At 38.1% G+C, this 15881-nt stretch overlaps 1 protein-coding gene across 3 annotated transcripts in view; it reads right to left on the reverse strand.

Annotated features, from left to right (window-relative positions):
* The window catches only part of Pan3 (poly(A) specific ribonuclease subunit PAN3), a 116974-nt gene that overhangs the window by 21964 nt on the left and 79129 nt on the right, over positions 1–15881 (reverse strand). For 2 of the 3 annotated variants that reach the window (XM_051205136.1, XM_051205134.1), the window contains 6 exons: positions 8879–9126; positions 6779–6883; positions 5623–5680; positions 587–748; positions 227–343; positions 36–137 (listed from right to left, as the gene is read on the reverse strand). In XM_051205136.1, the coding sequence (XP_051061093.1) occupies positions 36–137; positions 227–343; positions 587–748; positions 5623–5680; positions 6779–6883; positions 8879–9126 (792 nt within the window). The remainder of the gene's footprint in view (positions 1–35; positions 138–226; positions 344–586; positions 749–5622; positions 5681–6778; positions 6884–8878; positions 9127–15881) is intronic. The other variant, XM_051205135.1, reaches the window with a different exon arrangement.

Below are 15881 nucleotides of genomic sequence, written 5' to 3' on the forward strand. Positions count from 1 at the left end.
ATGCATCAAAGCATAGTTTGCTCCATCTCTCTTACCCCACTTTCTTTTTGTGAAGTAGCCATCCGCATTAGGGTCATTAAAGTGTCTGCTCATCATAGTTTCTCCTCCAGCATGGAAATCATATGCGAACACAAGAGCTTGCAAGAAAACAGAAATATACATCACAGAAGTTGGGCTCCAGATAGTGAAACTCAGGAGCAGAACCTCCACAGGATCAGTTACTTACAAGGTTCAGCAAACGCTTTAGTGGTAAACACTTCACGAAGAGTTACAATATTTGAGTGTTGAATTTTTTTCCACATATCAACCAACACCATGCATTTTGTGTTAACAAGACGAAAACCTAAAGAAGAAAATTTTCTACTATAATCAACTGCAAATGACAGCTAATGAGATATATGAATTCCTAAAAATGGTCTATGTTGCCTATAAGGTATCAATCTCCAAATGGAGACTTAAAAAAGGAAAGGAAAAGGAACACTTCTTCTCCAAACATGATTTATAAACACAGCACTGTTTCTAGGAAAATACAGATAATCTTAGCTCAAGTAATACACTCCTGACAAAAGAAACCCATCTTCCTTACCGTGTATCCTCCGAAGGCAATATGGCAGATCATCTTTGCTATTTACAGCTTTGTAGCAAGATGTGATATACCCAAAATTACTTGATTTTTGTATCCGGTTGGGAGGTGGCAGTGGTTCTAGAGGGAAGAGGCTATGGTAGCTGTCAACTTCTGTGGGGACTGCTGAGTAAGTCACAGAAAGACAGTTTTCAATGACAAGCATTCATAAATATCTCAAAGTAATTAAAAAAAAAAAAGAAATCAAATCTATCGTTATCCACTGACAAATCCTAACAGCTCTGTGTCAAGAGGCAGTTGTTGGATTTACAACAAGTCTATAAAACATACTATGACTTCAGTACCAATAAACCAAGTTACAGAGAGCAAAGTACAACTCAAGTTCACATACTCAGCTATTTCCAATCTCTTGGGAGCAAATGATGGGGTTTTTGTTCTTAGAAATAATTACAGAAATAAGTCATTATTGGATTAAACATTTTTATTCTAATACTGATGGAAAGAGACTTTTTTATTATCTTTACAGCATAAAGAAATTTGAAATCTGGAAGTGTGTTCATCCATGTACATGTATGCAAGTGTTTCTATGTGTGTACCTATAAACATGACAGATGGCATTAAACTCTTAAAAAACAATCTCTGGTTCAAGTAAGTACAACTGAAGGAAACTATGCTTGCCCCAATATTTAAGAGATGAGGTTGACACAGTGCTGACAATGAAAATAATAGGTGAAGGCACAAGAGGCAAACCAGCTACAGCAGGTATTTGAAGAAAAACCTTTTGATGACTACCATGGTTTCAATAGCAAGCAAATATACACAGTAAAAGAACACAGGGATCTCCACAGCATACATTATCTGACTTTAGAAGCTGTACATTTTGAATCTGTGTGCAGTGGCTGTGCATGATTGAAATCGCTCACAGGATTAAGTGGTTATGAATTCGGGATGTTTAGCTCTGCTCTTCCTTTAGTCTTCTGTACCCGTGATACATCACTGTTGGACTTGATGAATTTCAAGTCCCCTGTGTTGCACTGAAGCATCCTCATGATCCTGATGGAACCCAGCTCTCTTAGATGCAGTACCACTAGGTGCCTCTGTGGTGGGTTTGCCCAGTCCTAAGCACAGTGTACTCGTGCAGCCTTATTTCAATACCTCAAAGGCACTCTTCTTTCTACCTAGTTTAGCCCACTCTGAGCAGTCTTAACTTTCAAGTAACAAATGGCTACTTCTTCCTAAGACAATTCCTACTATCCTCAAGCATAGCACCTTCCCTGCATTAGATATTGGCAAATTCAACTGCCCTCATGACTCTCTTGGGCTTTAGAGTCTAAGAGTCAGTGCTATGACAAACCGCTTTTGAAATAGCTATTCTACATATGTCTTAAATGTGCGTATTTCCTTTGCTCTAAGCTTCTCCATAGTAACAGCTCAATTTCATTAATATAATGTCACTAATATGTATAAGGACTCAGTATGTTTTTAGATTTCACATACATTATTTAAATTAAGTCCTGACAAGACAGCTGGGGAAAAATCTCTATCTTTTTTGATTCTTTATGGAAATTACACAATCATTCAAATGAAAAATAATAGCATCTATCCTTCATGTTCCCGGTATTGTAGAACACACCATTTAATGTAGGTTTGAAAGTTAACACTGAATCAGTCAGTAGTTGTTCCCCTCGACTCCAAAAATGTAATTCTTTATTGTATATACAATATTCTGTCTGCACATATCCCTGCAGGCCAGAAGAGGGCACCAGATCTCATTACAGATGGTTGTGAGCCACCATGAGGTTGCTGAGAACTGAACTCCTCTGGAAGACCAGCTAGTGTTCTTAACCACTGAGTCATCTCTCCAGCCCCCGTACTAAATTTATACTTGAATCAAAATGCCATCTGGGATTAAGCACCAGAATACAGATTCAGGACAGGGGAATGTAGCTAGATCACAAGAAGCATACATGAGGCTCTGAGTTTATCCAGAGCCAAGGATAAAATGGGCAGCAAAGAACACTTGTACTTTACCTAAAGGATCACACATTACCATGGTGTCTGTTTCTACAAAATGTGTTTTACAGCTCTGCAAAGCACAGGTAATTGATAACACTAAGAAACAAATCTCTAGAAAGGAATGATCTGTCCGGTGCAGTGGTGGCTCTGCTGACATCTTTATTTGACAGAACCCACATGAACCTCAACTCCATGGATAGTGTGGACTCTTTTTCATGTATTGGTTATACTCATTTATTCATGGTATCATAGTGTATACATTTTAACAACACCATCTTTCCACAAGTAAAGGAAACTCTTCCTCTGTGTCCCCTTCAAATTCTTCCAGTGATTCATGACAACTATTTCGACTCTGGTTCATTTTATTCTTTCGTTGGTGTATGCTTATTTGTTATTTATAAGGTATACATAATGTTGATTTGATTTTTCTTTGTTTTTCAAGACAGAGTTTCTCTGTAGCTTTGGAGCCTGTCCTGGAATTCACACAAGACCAGGCTGGCCTTGAACTCACAGAGATCTGCCTCCCGAGTGCTGGGATTAAAGGCATGCACCACCAATGCTCAGCATATAAATGTTGATTTTTGTGCCTCACATCTTTACTGAATTTAAGTATTGTTCCAGAATTTTTCTGGTATAGTCTTGTGAATTTATGGCATGCCATCTGCCACCTAACTGGATGCCTTTATTTCTTTCTCTTGCCTGACTATTGTGCCTAAGGCTTGGAGTACAGATCTAAATGGAAGAGGTAAAAAGTTGCATCCTTGTCTTGTTCAACCTCTAGAGGAAAAGAAAATTTATACTCATCCCCATTCACTATTAGCTGCTGGCTTGTTTTATAAGTGCTTTCCTGAAATGACAAAAGTTTGCCTTGATTTAGAACCAGAAATGCTAAGTAAATGGTATAGATTTTCAGCTTGAGTTTTCAAAAGTCATTACAGGTCCAACAATTTAAACTATCATCAATATTGAGAACACACAGATCTATAGCCTATCAAATTAAGTTGACAAACTGTCAGGTGTAAAATTAAGTTTATATTTTGTTATATTGTGTTAAATATTTCCACTTACAATGTTTTATGCACATTATTTTTTAGCATATTCTATGTATGTATACTTTTCTTGTATTCAAGACATTTTGTATATTGATACAATTTGGGATATTTATCTTGCTGCCCTTTATAATTCTACCTCTTGTCTTGACACTTATACTCTACCTCTATTTTAGGGATTTACATGTATGTATATGTAAATAGTTATATTGTTTAAGTATTTGTTCCTGCTTTATTCAGGAAAGTTTTAATCAGTCTTTTTAGCTAAGTTCCCGAGTATTACAGATTATCTTCACTCACATTTCCTGTACCTATGAGATTAGTCAGATATAGATGCTTCATCTTTAATCACTCCATAGACATGCAGAACATGGCATTTAAATGTTTTGATATTAGTACTCCATTGACATGAGACACTGTTGCTCCTGACAGCACCGTGCACTTTCCCAAAAATATGTTGGACACTGTTGTTGCTCCTGCTGGAGTTCAATCTCACCTCAGCTAATGGCCTGTTGGGCATAGAATTGCCCCCACCTTGACCACTGATTTGGACATACAGTCCTATGCGCTTGCAGGAGACAAATATAGAATACTGCTTGACCTTGCCAAGTCAGGGTAAGACAGCCATTCTACCTCCCTGCTGTTGTTGTGGTCTGTCAAGTTCTCTTGGCCTTAGCCAAATCTGGGTGTACCAACGTTGCTGTGAGACCTAGGGTGACTGTTCAGGTGGCTTGCTGTTACTGTCCTTGCTGCACCTTTTGGAAGTTGTCCATCCGCATTTCCTGTCTACTTTAGTATTGTTAATTTCCTTCTCAGGTCTTGATGAGGTTGAAGATTAAACTATCACAACTATTATTCTCTCTTCCTAGTTAGATATATTAGGTACTAGACTTACGTTTTCCAGCTTAGGACAACTCTATTTTAAACTCCATTATGCCCTCACCCTAGGACTAGATATGTAGGTCATTTTGTTCTCGATTTTCCTTTTCTTAGAGCACACTTGTTATTCACTGTTTTGTATATAGTTTTGTATTAAGCCTAAATCTTTTCTTTAGACTAAAAGGGGAACTGTAGTGAGATAGTCCTTCTGTGGCACTGACCACACCCATTGGGGGGTGGAGCCATGGGCGGAAGTGACCTGTGGAAGGAGGTCGGAGGGGGGCAGGAAAGGCGCTGGCGTGACTCGGACAGGAGAGGATCGGGTTGAATTTCCTGGTGTTCATCTGTCTAGGTTGTAAGTTATTTCTCACTGAATAATCATCTATTCGGCCTATTTGTTTATCCTGATCCTTATTTACCGCGATAGTCAGGTCATTTCCTTACTTCCTTCTCTTGAAATACTTTTATTGGCTATAAGGATTGTCCATAAAAAATGCTCACATTCATCTTTGGACTTTTTCCCTGTGAGCTGTTTGATCAAGTCTTTTTTTTTTTTTTCTATTATTTGTCAATTATACAGACTACAAATAGCTCCTTCCATGTTTTAGTTCCTTTTTAACAGCAGCTGTCTTTTGGTCATTCTTAAATTTTACTTTAGTAGAACTTATTTATCAGGGTTTTGTCTTTGTGATTTTTAGACTCCACTGCTGGGGAGTGAACTCAAGAGCCTTGCGCTTTCCAGGCAAATACTTTCGGCTGAACTAAATTCATAGTCCAATATTTCTTCACAAGAAAAAGCTCCTTTGTGTCCTATATAAAAGGCTTTATGTATTTACTGGTATATACAGTAGGAACTTTAAAAGTTCTTAGACATAGAACTTGTTAATCTAATTTTTTTTTTTTCTTAATGTGGCTTAATATAGGATTCAGTTGTACCCACCCCATACCCCATACCACCACCCCCCTTTTTTTTTTCTGAGACAGGGTTTCTCTGTGAAATAGTCCTGACTATCCTGGAACTCTCTGTAGACCAGGCTGGCCTTGAACACAGAGATCTGTCTGCCTCTGTCTGGGGTATATCAATGTGTATTTTACCTGGCATATCTGCTTGATCAATTTGAGCCATTGTTATTAAATGTCTGTTTATCAGCTCCTAAGAACAAGAAACAAATATATTAATAACAGACTCTAAACACAGCTTCTCACACCTAGACTTTCCATTATAACTAAATTGTTTTTATGTATTGCTTTTAATACACCTATAACATTTCTAGATACACACACACACACACACACACGTTTATCATATGTAAGATCTATCGAACTAGCCAGTAATTCATTCGAAAATTATTACACAGAAATGCAGACGTAGCTCAGTGTTTGCCAGGCATACAAAAGGTCCTTAGCATTGCAAAAACAAATAAGGTACACACCTACACTCCAGCACACACACACACAGGCACACACTAAAAGAACCTTCTATAAAACAAAAATATTTTTGAGAATTTACATGTAAGAAGCTATAAATAAAGAATAAGTTATTTACAACAAAGTAAAGAATTTTATGAAACCTACTTTAAAGTTGTTGTTGGTCACTTAAAATGAAGCTTACTGTCTCAAAATATGAGCAACAATTTAAAGTTTAGAAACCATTTAAATTATGTGTGCTTTATTTAAAGAGCCCTTTCCATGTGAAATGGCTCAGTGAGGAAAGGCTCTTGTTGCCAACCCTGATTAATCTGAGTTTAGTACCCAGATCCCACATGGTAGAAGGAGAGAACCAACTCCCACAAGTTGTTCTCTGACTTCCATATGTCCTCCCTGACACAGTCAAGTAAGCAGGTATACATACTATCAACAAACAAACAAACACAAAAGAGTTCTGTTTGTACAAAGAACATGAGCAGCCAGGCAGTGGACGCACAGGCACAGGCAGGTGGATCTCTGAGTTTGAGGGTGGCCTGATCTACAGAGAGAGTTCCAGGAAAGCCAGGACTGTTTCACAGAAAAGCCCTGTCTTGAAAAACCAAAAGAATACGAAGCACAGAAAAAAGCACATTTAAATAATACTACTATATTTTGTACTCTAATACATTATTTAAGGTTTCCTTAAACATACACAAAACCTGCATGCTCTAAATCTCCTTGCATAGGTGGCTTTGTGAGACTACACACAGTGATCTGAACATCCTTCCTCCTGCTCTAAAGCACAGCCAATGGTCAGTGTCTGCCCTGGCTTCAGAAAGCATACCTGTCGGAGCTCATCAGCCATGAAGAAGGAAGGTGCATTTGCTTTTGGTTGCATATAAGCAACATGAGGTGCAGTTGGAGGATAAATATGATAGTTTGGAAATACCTAAAAAGGCAAGAAGAAGGAAAATATAATCAATTTTTCTTAGTAAGCCTTATCAGTTTTATAAAAGTTTAATTTTTATCTGATAGTAATACATTCTGGGACATTTTAAATGTTTTAATAACAGTGAATTAAACACTTCAGACTCTTAAACTCTTAAAATAATTCTTCCTGAAGAATTCATTTCATAAATCCTCTATTTCAATAATTTTAAATTTTACTTTTAAAGTAATTTTAAAAAGTATTACATGAAAAACATTTTATTCATCTATAAAATTTCTGGTGCACTGAGAAAGCAAAACTAGCTCTCTGATAGGATGTTCTATTTCCAACAGTTCAGAAATGTTTTTTTAAACCATAAGAGTGAGGTAAGCAGGTAATACCCCTGGCAGTGTCTCTGTGGCTAACCCAGGACTAGTCTGCTCACACACCTGTTCAATCAAGTGGCAACACCCTAGCAAACAAGAGGCTGTACCCATAGCTCCATCTTCTAGCAAACCACACACAGTCTCCTAGCTGTGTGTGTCACTTCCTCACACTCAGGTCCTTCTTTTTTTCCTCATCATTTTCCCAAGCTCCTCCCATCCATCCACATTTCCCCACTGTTTTTTTTTTTTTGTTTGTTTGTTTGTTTGTTTTGTTTTCCCCCCTCTTTCTTAGAAATGAATTCAGCTGTTTTTCTGTTATCCTCAGGAATTTAACTGCTGTGGACCACAACTAGAAAGTGGTTTTACAAACCTATAAATCCTGGATCTGCAGTCGGAATAAAACTGCCTTTTGTTTGCCTTGGTTTCCTTCTGCCACACACTTTGGTTTAACTACCTCAGGTTTGCAAGAAATATAAATATGGTAGGAAGGGTGAAAACATTATAAAATATGTTATACTGATCTCTACAAACAGCAGAAACAGTTCTGCGACAAACTAGTCTCTATACAGTTAAGGGCAATTTCTTCTCCCTGCAAACCCAAAAACCATTAAACAACTGATAGTTGCAGGACTTACAAGTTTTCACATTTCTAGAAGACAGTGGGCACTACTGTTTTCATTTTACAAACAAGGAAACCACCTCAAAATACAAAGACTTCAGTGTGAAAACACAGCAGGACTCAGCTTTCCAACAAGGACAAAGAAAGCAGTTTTCCAGCCACAAAATCTGAAATTTAACCTAGTCTGATAATCAAGCTGTGCTATGGAAACCCAGTCCAATGCCTATAGTTTAAACTTCCATCATTTTAGTAGAATTTGTTTTTCTTACTCAAGAGTTATTTACTAATTTCTCTAGTTGAAAAAAAGTCTTTAATGTAGACTGAATAGTGAGACTGAAGGAGAGAAGGCATATGCAGAATAGCGGTGCTTGCCGTCCACCACTCTGCCTGTCCTTTCAGCCCTCTTCTGACATTGGTAACTCTCCCTGAGAAGGAATCATTTCTTCTGTGCATGCTCCTCCTCTCTTGCATATCTGTCTGTGTCTACCTCTTCCCATCAGTCGTCTCTGAGTGCTCAGTCAATCCCAGCTGCCTCCCTCAGCCTGAGTCTCTTCCTCCTACACAGTGCCCATGCTCTCAGCCTCTATCACAGCATGCCACTCTGCAATCTGAAACTCAGGCCTTTACATCATAGCTTTATCTCAGGCATGAGTGACTCATCAGTTCACTTTCAATAACTGAGAGACAACCTACTTCCTTCAACTTCTTCCCAGAGGTAGACCAACCAATCCAGTAACTAGAAGCAAGAGTCGGAACACCAACTAGAGCTAACCCAGGTAATAACTTGCGGTGAAAACAAGCCCTGACATACCAATACAAAGTACAACTACAATCTGATTTCTGAATGAAATCAGAAAGGAAGAATCATACCAATCTTAAGACATGAGAATAAGTTAAAAAGTAAAATACTCTTTCATGTCCCTATAAACCTTCCAATACAAGGGTGCCCTTCTCGTTAGTGAGGAACAGCTTTCCTAAGAGCACTGATTTCCTCTTTAATGGGAGCCATACCATTCCAGTCACAGGTGCTGGAGTTGTATCTGTATAGAAGTAAGTCGTTCCCCCAACAGTCTCCTTCTGGATCACCTGACCAGAGGACGGAGTCTGAGGAACAGGGTTATTGGCAGGAGTGGAGGCACTAGGTGGCACCATGAAACTCGCTGGGTTTGGAGTGTGGCTTCTTCTTCTAGGAGCAGGAGAGGTGTGTGGAGTAATTTTGGGGGAATGGAGAGGGGAGGATCCAGCAGACAGTGACATTCCTGGGGAAGATGCAAAACAGGGTCTTAGTGGAGCAGCACATTGGTTTTAGAGGGAAAAAATTCTGGAAATTAAAATGCAAATACTCATGTGGAAGAAATATAATTTTAAGTGCGAAGAAAAAACTCTTGTTTTAAGGAAAGCTCCAATTAAAACAAATGCAAAGGTGTTTCTTTTTTAAATATGGTCATTTCCAAATGCATTAGCAACAGACTCCTCCTTATCAAAGTCGACAACCTAACCCTATAGTAAGAGTCACCAGAGATTTAACAAACTAATTTAATGACATAATGAAACCTACTATAACTGAGACTCATGAATAACTTTTTTTCTCTCAGTCTTTTAGAACTGTTGTTTATTACTGTCCAAATGACACAATTTTCAATATTATGATATTAAAATTCAACTTAATAGACTGGGCGATGGTGGCATAGGTCTTTAATCCTAGCACTTGGGGGGCAGAGGCAAGTGGATCTCTGAGTTTGAGGCCAGTCTGGTCTACAGAGTGAGTTCCAAGACAGGCAACAAAGCCACAGAGAAATCGTGCCTCAAGAAACCAAAACCAAACAAACAAATAAAATAAAATTCAAATTAATAAAGAGCTATAAATTCCTTCAGCCAAATATAAATAACAAGATTTCTTGGAGAAAAAAAAAAAAAGGTTGAAATTTCATTAAAATACATGGTGGCAACACACCAAATCTTTAAGAAAACCTCCTGTTTTGATGCCTGTCTATAACTCTAGACACTAAATATCTGGAAGCTGCTGCAGATTCATGTCCAAGTGCAAGTTACTCAAGCACAGCCCATGGACACCACCTGAACAAAGTACCTCTCCCACAGATGCTCTAGGAGGGAGAACCAGTGCTTTACCCGTTGGAATATTCCAAGCCAGCTGAGAAAACAAGACCTAGTCACATGTAAAAGCATAAAATGACTTACAAAACACTCAAACAGAAATTATACTGACAACCACATGCATAAATGCAGATGAAATGCAAATTAATTAAAGCCAGGTGAAGTTAGTCACAGGTTTAATGGAGGTGGCTGGTTTGAGCAGGGATAGAACTGAGTTAGTTTCCAAAATACCTTTGGCCAAAGAGCTATCATTAATGGATGTGTTTTAATTTGTAGTGTCTCATAAGACATCAAGACTTTGTTTTCAGAAAACAAGGTGAACCAAACTAAGTTAAACTGAGAAAGTTACCTTTGTTGCTGAAAAGCAATTGCACTTCTAATGAGTCTCAACACAACAATGGCATCAGTTTCTGAACACCTACCAGCAGCAGGCAGGGAGGCTAGGTACTAACCACACAATATAAGTGAGAACCTAGACACACAGTTTATGTCATTCAATCAAAGACACATGTACAAAGTCAACAGAACCAGGACTCAAACTCAAGCCAACTGAAAATTCTCAACCAAGCACCCCCTAACTGCTGTAACCCAGCTTCTACTGTATCAATACTGGCGTACATCAGAAATTTCAAATACATGGAGAAACCTTAAAATTCTATAGCCTTCTCAAAATAAGGAGGGAAAAAAAAAAGCTTAGAACACTACTTAGCTAATAACATAGACTGCATATACATAGTTTCCCCTAAAACTAGTTTCTAAGTCTCCTGAGAGGAATACATTAGTTCACTACTTTTCTGTTTATTATCAGCAATATTTCTGGTGGTAATTCTGCCCCCTACACCATGGTAGACACTCATCTAAATAAATGTTTTCCTGAGCATCAGCCTACTTCATCCTCATACCACAGAAGAACAAACTAACTTAAAGGCCAAAAGAATTACAGTAAAAACACAGATTAACAGACAAGATTTGAACGCAGATCTGATCTACTCCAATGTCTGTCTCATCTGAAGGATGAAAAAGAGGGTATGTAGCCATTTCAGCAGCGTCAGTGAGGAGTTGTTTTATGTGGGAGGGGATGCAGTCAAGCTAATGGGAAGGTCCAGCCCTTGGTAGGTATACAATTAAAACAAAAACTGAGTCTGTAGGACTAAACGCACATCACTGCAGACAATTCAAGAAGAGTGAGGAGGAAGTGTCAGAATTTACACTACAGAGTATCAAGGCTTCAATTTCATGAAACTATTTTAATGTGAAATGGGGGGAGGCTTACTAGAATTTCTCAAATACAATGAAACTAGAACATGCTGAATGGTGAGCCTCAGTTTGCCCACATGGACACTGATGCAACACAGCATCTAGTCACTCACATATTCATAGAATATCAAAAGATAGGGTGGAATTCCCACATAGGTGCTTAGACAATGATGTAACTGTTAATCAATACAACACTAAATTATAAATAGCACGAAGGAGTAGAGAATACTACATCAAGTTGTCACACACAAGGGTGCTGAATTACAATGAACAGAATTTGCCTAATCAAGCGAAGATAATTTGAAGGAAAGAGCCCTTGGCTAAATACACAACTGTAATCCCAGGATACAGTAGGCAGAGCAGGAGTATAACTCCACATGTGAGGTCAGCTTCATCTACAAAATGAATTACAGGCTGGCCAGGGTCACATAGCAAGATGCTGTCTCAAAAAAAGACTTATTAAAAAAACAAAACAAAACAAAAAACTAGCTAGTTGAAAATATTTTCCCATCCATGCCTGTTATCTTTCCTTATGAGAAGTGTTACCAGTAGTTATTACAGCACCCTGGCATTCAGCCAGTATAACTCTAAATCATAGTAACTAAAGTAACAAATCAGCATAGAAGACAATTTAGAAGAATGAAAACATGTTATTTTAAATACCACAAAATAACAATATCCACCATCATAATTTCTGAATTACCTCTTTTTTGATCAGTTATGGTCATGGTGACACTGTCTACAATTTCAAGCTGAGATACATAAGAAGAGACTGAAAGGATTAACTACTGGAAAGCACTTGTAAAGTGCACATATAAATAGACGTGAGCAACAATACCAGGGTAGAGAGGTAATCAAAGCTATTAGCAAGCAAAAAAGTGAGAGACAGGATTCAGGCTGATTTATGGAAATACATGCACTGTTGCTTTTAGAGGCATAATAGTACTTCTGGATGATGATGATGATGATGATGATTATTATTATTTTCTGATTCTTTGAGACAGGGTTTCTTCTGTGTAGCCCTGGCTGTCCTGGAACTCACTTTGTAGACCAGGCTGGCCTCAAACTCAGGATATCTGCCTGCCTCTGCCTCCCAAGTACTGGGATTAAAGGAGTGTACCACTACACTCAGCCAATACTTCTGGAAATCTTAAGAGACACAAACAAGACCTGCAAATAGTGAAAAACTTTCATCAAATTAAATGATTATACAAATTAAAAGCTAATATATAAAATCAAGCTTTCCCCCTACCTCCAAATAGAACAACTAGTTTGGACAATACTGCTTTTGGAAAACAAGGACACACACTCGCCCTTCAACCCCATCGTGGTTATGGACAGACAGTACTGGAAGAGTGTGTGTCACTCAAGACCTTATAACACATCCAGGAATAAAAGGCAAGAAAACAAGAGCAAAGCACAATTTGAAGGCATATGAAATGGAGCCTTGAGTCCATAATACATTGAGAACAGAACCAAAACCCAAATTCTGGAAAAGATGTACAAAGCTAGAGGACAGAAAGGGAAGCCTGCTTGTAGAGAAGGGAAGGAAAGGGCAGGAGTTGATTTGAAGAAACTGGAACATTACACACTGCAGGCACGACTCAACACACACACACACAGACTACACATTTTAAGAATGGAATGCAAATGGGCACCCAGAGGGAGGAAGCACTACACTACCTTGATGAATGTTTCCACTGCCCACAAAGTATGCTCCTAGGAAGCAACTCCACTTGGGAACTCAAGCCTGAGTGGTGGCACACACCAATAATTCCACTACTCAGGAGGAAGTGGCAGGACTTTCAGTTCAAGGCTAGCTTGTGCCATGTAGCTAGACCCTGTTTCAGAAATAAAAAACTAACAAAATTCAAATGCAAAATATTCATGAAAATTCACCCTGATATGAAGTATCCCAGATAACAGCATATAAAGGGAACCATTAAAAAAAAAAAAAAAAAAAGCCCACTAAAGGACACAGAAGGTGAACTAAAGCAGATGCAGAGAAGAGGCACTGAGGGGACTAGCTCAAAATAAAACTGGGCAGTACAAAAGCTTGATTAAGAAGGTGAGCATCTAGGAGAAAAAAGGAGTTTTGGAGAAGCAAGATTCAAACGGGAAAAAAAAAAAAGCAACAAAACATACAACAAACACACCCAACACCTCATCAATAAATTGTGAGAGCAAGGGGTCTGAGCAGTAAAGAAAAATTCCTTTTTGACTATACAATGCAGTGATGGCCAAAGACAGAACACACTGGGAAAAGATTATCTAAGAGCAGGAGGAGTGTGTGTGTGAGAGATGAGCTGTAAAAACACACCAGAACATTAGTCTAAGGGAGAAAGACAATTTTCACCTTGACATTCACTATGATCTCTAAAAGAAAGAAAAATAGTAACAATTTTAGGATTCATCATTGGGATTTCTGTGGTGAAAATAATTCAGCAATCAATTGATTAAGAAAAAAAAAATTCCTTAGCTGAAACACTGGAACACAAGAGTAGGTGGATATTTTGGGGGGGAAAAAAAGTCGTAGTTAAAGCAGAAATATAGGTAAACTTCTAGAAAACTGTAATACTGAAAAAGGAAAGAGCAGCTAAAAACCATTAAACCTATCATTTGCTGGCAGTGTGGCTCAATGGCAAGCACAAATCCCTGGGTTCTAGCCCCAGCACTGAAAAACAAGTGGGGGGGGGGGGAGAAGAAAGACTTTACTTATACTTTTTACTTAGGAAACATGCAAATTAAACTCAGGATAATGACCACATAGAATCACAAAAGCCAGGTATGGTGGCACACATCTGTAACCCAAGTACTCTGGAAGATAGAAGCAGGAGGCCAGCTTAGGCAACAAAGTGAGACCTTGCCTTCTGGGGAAGAGTAATAAACAAAAACAAAATGCATCACGTTCAATACCAATTTCATACTATATGTAAAACAGCTTTTAAAACTCCTTAAAAAAAAAAAAAAAAAAAAGCTGGCTCTGATAGCCTTGAATCCAACAGCTAGTGATGGACACCTTTAATCCCAGCACTCAGGAGGCAGAGGTGGGCAGATCTGTGAGTTAGAAGCCAGCCTGCTCCACATAGGAATTCTAGGACAGCTAGGGCTACTACACAGAGAAACCCTGTCTCAAAAAAACAAATAAATAAACCAAACTAAAATCCTAAAAATAACTAAAACCATGAATCTATAGGAAGAAAACATGTGTAAAGCTCTTGTGGCCTTCACAGAGCAATTGTCTTGCTGCCCAGGGCACAAACAATAAAGGAAAAATTGTCAATGTTCAAACTGGGACTAATAAGAACTTACAAGTTTCTGTACTTTACAGGAAGTGTTCATGGTAGGAAGGCTGCAGTAAGTCTAGTGTGTTCAATAGAAAGAGACCATTTATCACACACAATAAAAACAACTGAATCATACAACTATGCAAGCAATTTGACCAGAGATTTCTTCAAAGACAATATACAAATGCCAACTAAGCACATGTAAAGAAATACAGTATCACTGGGGACATGAAAATCAGAACAATGGTATAGCATATCACACCATTCTCTAGAATGCCTATAGTCAGTCCAAAGTATGGCAACAAATGCCAATGGTGAGGAAGGAAGAAATCTGAGCTCTTATTCCTTCTGGCAGAAGTATAAAACGGTACAGTCATTTTGAAAGATTTTAGTAGTTCTTTAAATTATTAAAGTTACCATATGTCCTGGAAATCCCACTACTATGTATACTTGCCAGTAGCAGTAAGAACAGATGTTCATGCAAAGACTGTATGTGAATACCCATAGCACATGATCATCACCGCTTAAACAACCCAAATATCTACCAACTGAGAAATGGCTCAGTGAAATATGGCATGCTGCGTAAACTACAACAAACATCAACACCAGACCACACTACTATGGGAGCCCGAAAGCATTAAGTGAAAGTGGCCAAGTACATAAGGGCCACTTCATACAAGAAGCTATTTGTGCGAAGCAAGGAATCAGGAAAGCAGAGCTGTGGTTCTGAGGACTGGAGAACAGAAGAACACAAGTTATAAAAAAAAAAAAAAAAAAAAAAAAGGGCACAGTTTATGGTTACAGATGCCCAATCCTGTGAATACACCTAAACCACACATAAGGGTTCAGTCTTACAATATGTAAACCAAATACCAACAAAAATACTTAGTAATCAAATCATTCCAATGACCCAGGAGAATGAGGCAGGGGAGCAATAAAATGAAACATACATAAAACCCAACTCATTTACATTAACTAGTGGTTAAAACAAATGAGCATAAACTACAAACGAATTAGTAGACTTTGGAAAAATATTCAATTCTAATCTGTTATTCAGATGACAATTCTACTTAAACTAATCTAAAAAAATATGCTAGTCCAGCAAAAGTAACAACAATAATGATTATTATTATTATAGCTAAATCTATCTGTGTCGGCAAGTATGATATGAGAAAGCCAGAACAGCACACTTAAGAAACACAATCAAAAAGGAAGTTAGAAAAACAAATGGGGGAGGGGGCATTATATCAGTAATAATAAAAGATGATGAACACCATAGACCTCAAGATGTTCTAGAGTTTTGTAGGAATTCATTAAGACAACAAATCCTCTCCGTGGTGGCTCACAACCATCTA

The sequence above is a fragment of the Phodopus roborovskii genome, unplaced genomic scaffold (assembly GCF_943737965.1).
Source record: "Phodopus roborovskii unplaced genomic scaffold, PHOROB, whole genome shotgun sequence".
Lineage (NCBI taxonomy): Eukaryota > Metazoa > Chordata > Mammalia > Rodentia > Cricetidae > Phodopus > Phodopus roborovskii.